General features: G+C 49.9%; 1 protein-coding gene across 1 annotated transcript; it reads left to right on the forward strand.

Moving 5' to 3' along the window:
• Window positions 1-20: 20 nt before the first annotated feature.
• Window positions 21-731, forward strand: LOC105456716 (putative uncharacterized protein FLJ37770; the record flags this gene model as incomplete). Its single annotated transcript, XM_011700960.1, has 1 exon — window positions 21-731. A coding segment is annotated over exon 1 (711 nt), but the record flags the coding sequence as incomplete, so codon positions are not given.
• Between the last annotated feature and the right edge of the window lie 65 nt (window positions 732-796).

The raw sequence follows: 796 nt of genomic DNA on the forward strand, positions 1-796 counted from the left end.
AATTTTTGTAACACGGCGCGATGGAGCGTTTGCTTGAACAACGATACGCCATAAAGTTTTGCGTGAAGCTTGGAAAGAATGCAACCGAAACATTCCAGATGCTTCAAGAGGCCTTCAAGGACGATTGCATTTCAAGGTCACAATCCGGGAAGTGGCACAAGGCGTTCAAGGAGGGCCGGGAGGAGATCGCCGACGAACCCCGTTCTGGGCGCCCAACAACAGCCAGAACCAACGAAAACGTGGATCGTGTGCGCAAAGTTTTGCGTTCCGACCGTCGATTAAGCATCCAGCAAATTGCTGACACCCTACACATGTCCAAATTTACGGTACATAGGATAGTGACCGAGGATTTGCAAATGCGCAAGGTCTGCGCGAAGCTTGTGCCGAAAGTGTTGACGGAAGACCATAAAGAACTTCGAGTTTTGCGCTGTCAAGAATTGTTGGATTTGATTCAAAATGAGCCGGACTTTCTGAACTTTGTCGTAACCGGAGACGAATCTTGGATGTTCGAATACGACCCAGAATCGAAAAGGCAGAGCAGCGAGTGGCACACAACATCATCCCCCCGCCCCAAGAAAGCGCGAATGAGTAAATCGCGCATCAAAATAATGCTCATTGTCTTCTTTGACGTCCGAGGAATTGTCCATTATGAGTTTGTACCGCAGGGACAAACTGTCAACTCAGCCTTTTACCTGAACGTGCTCAAGAGATTGAAACGCCGGGTCGCGCGCGTGAGGGCTGACATTAAGGACACGGTCAAGCTCCACCATGACAATGCCACCAGCCACACGGCCTT

Source organism: Wasmannia auropunctata, unplaced genomic scaffold, assembly GCF_000956235.1.
Source record: "Wasmannia auropunctata unplaced genomic scaffold, wasmannia.A_1.0 LD335566.1, whole genome shotgun sequence".
Taxonomy (NCBI): domain Eukaryota; kingdom Metazoa; phylum Arthropoda; class Insecta; order Hymenoptera; family Formicidae; genus Wasmannia; species Wasmannia auropunctata.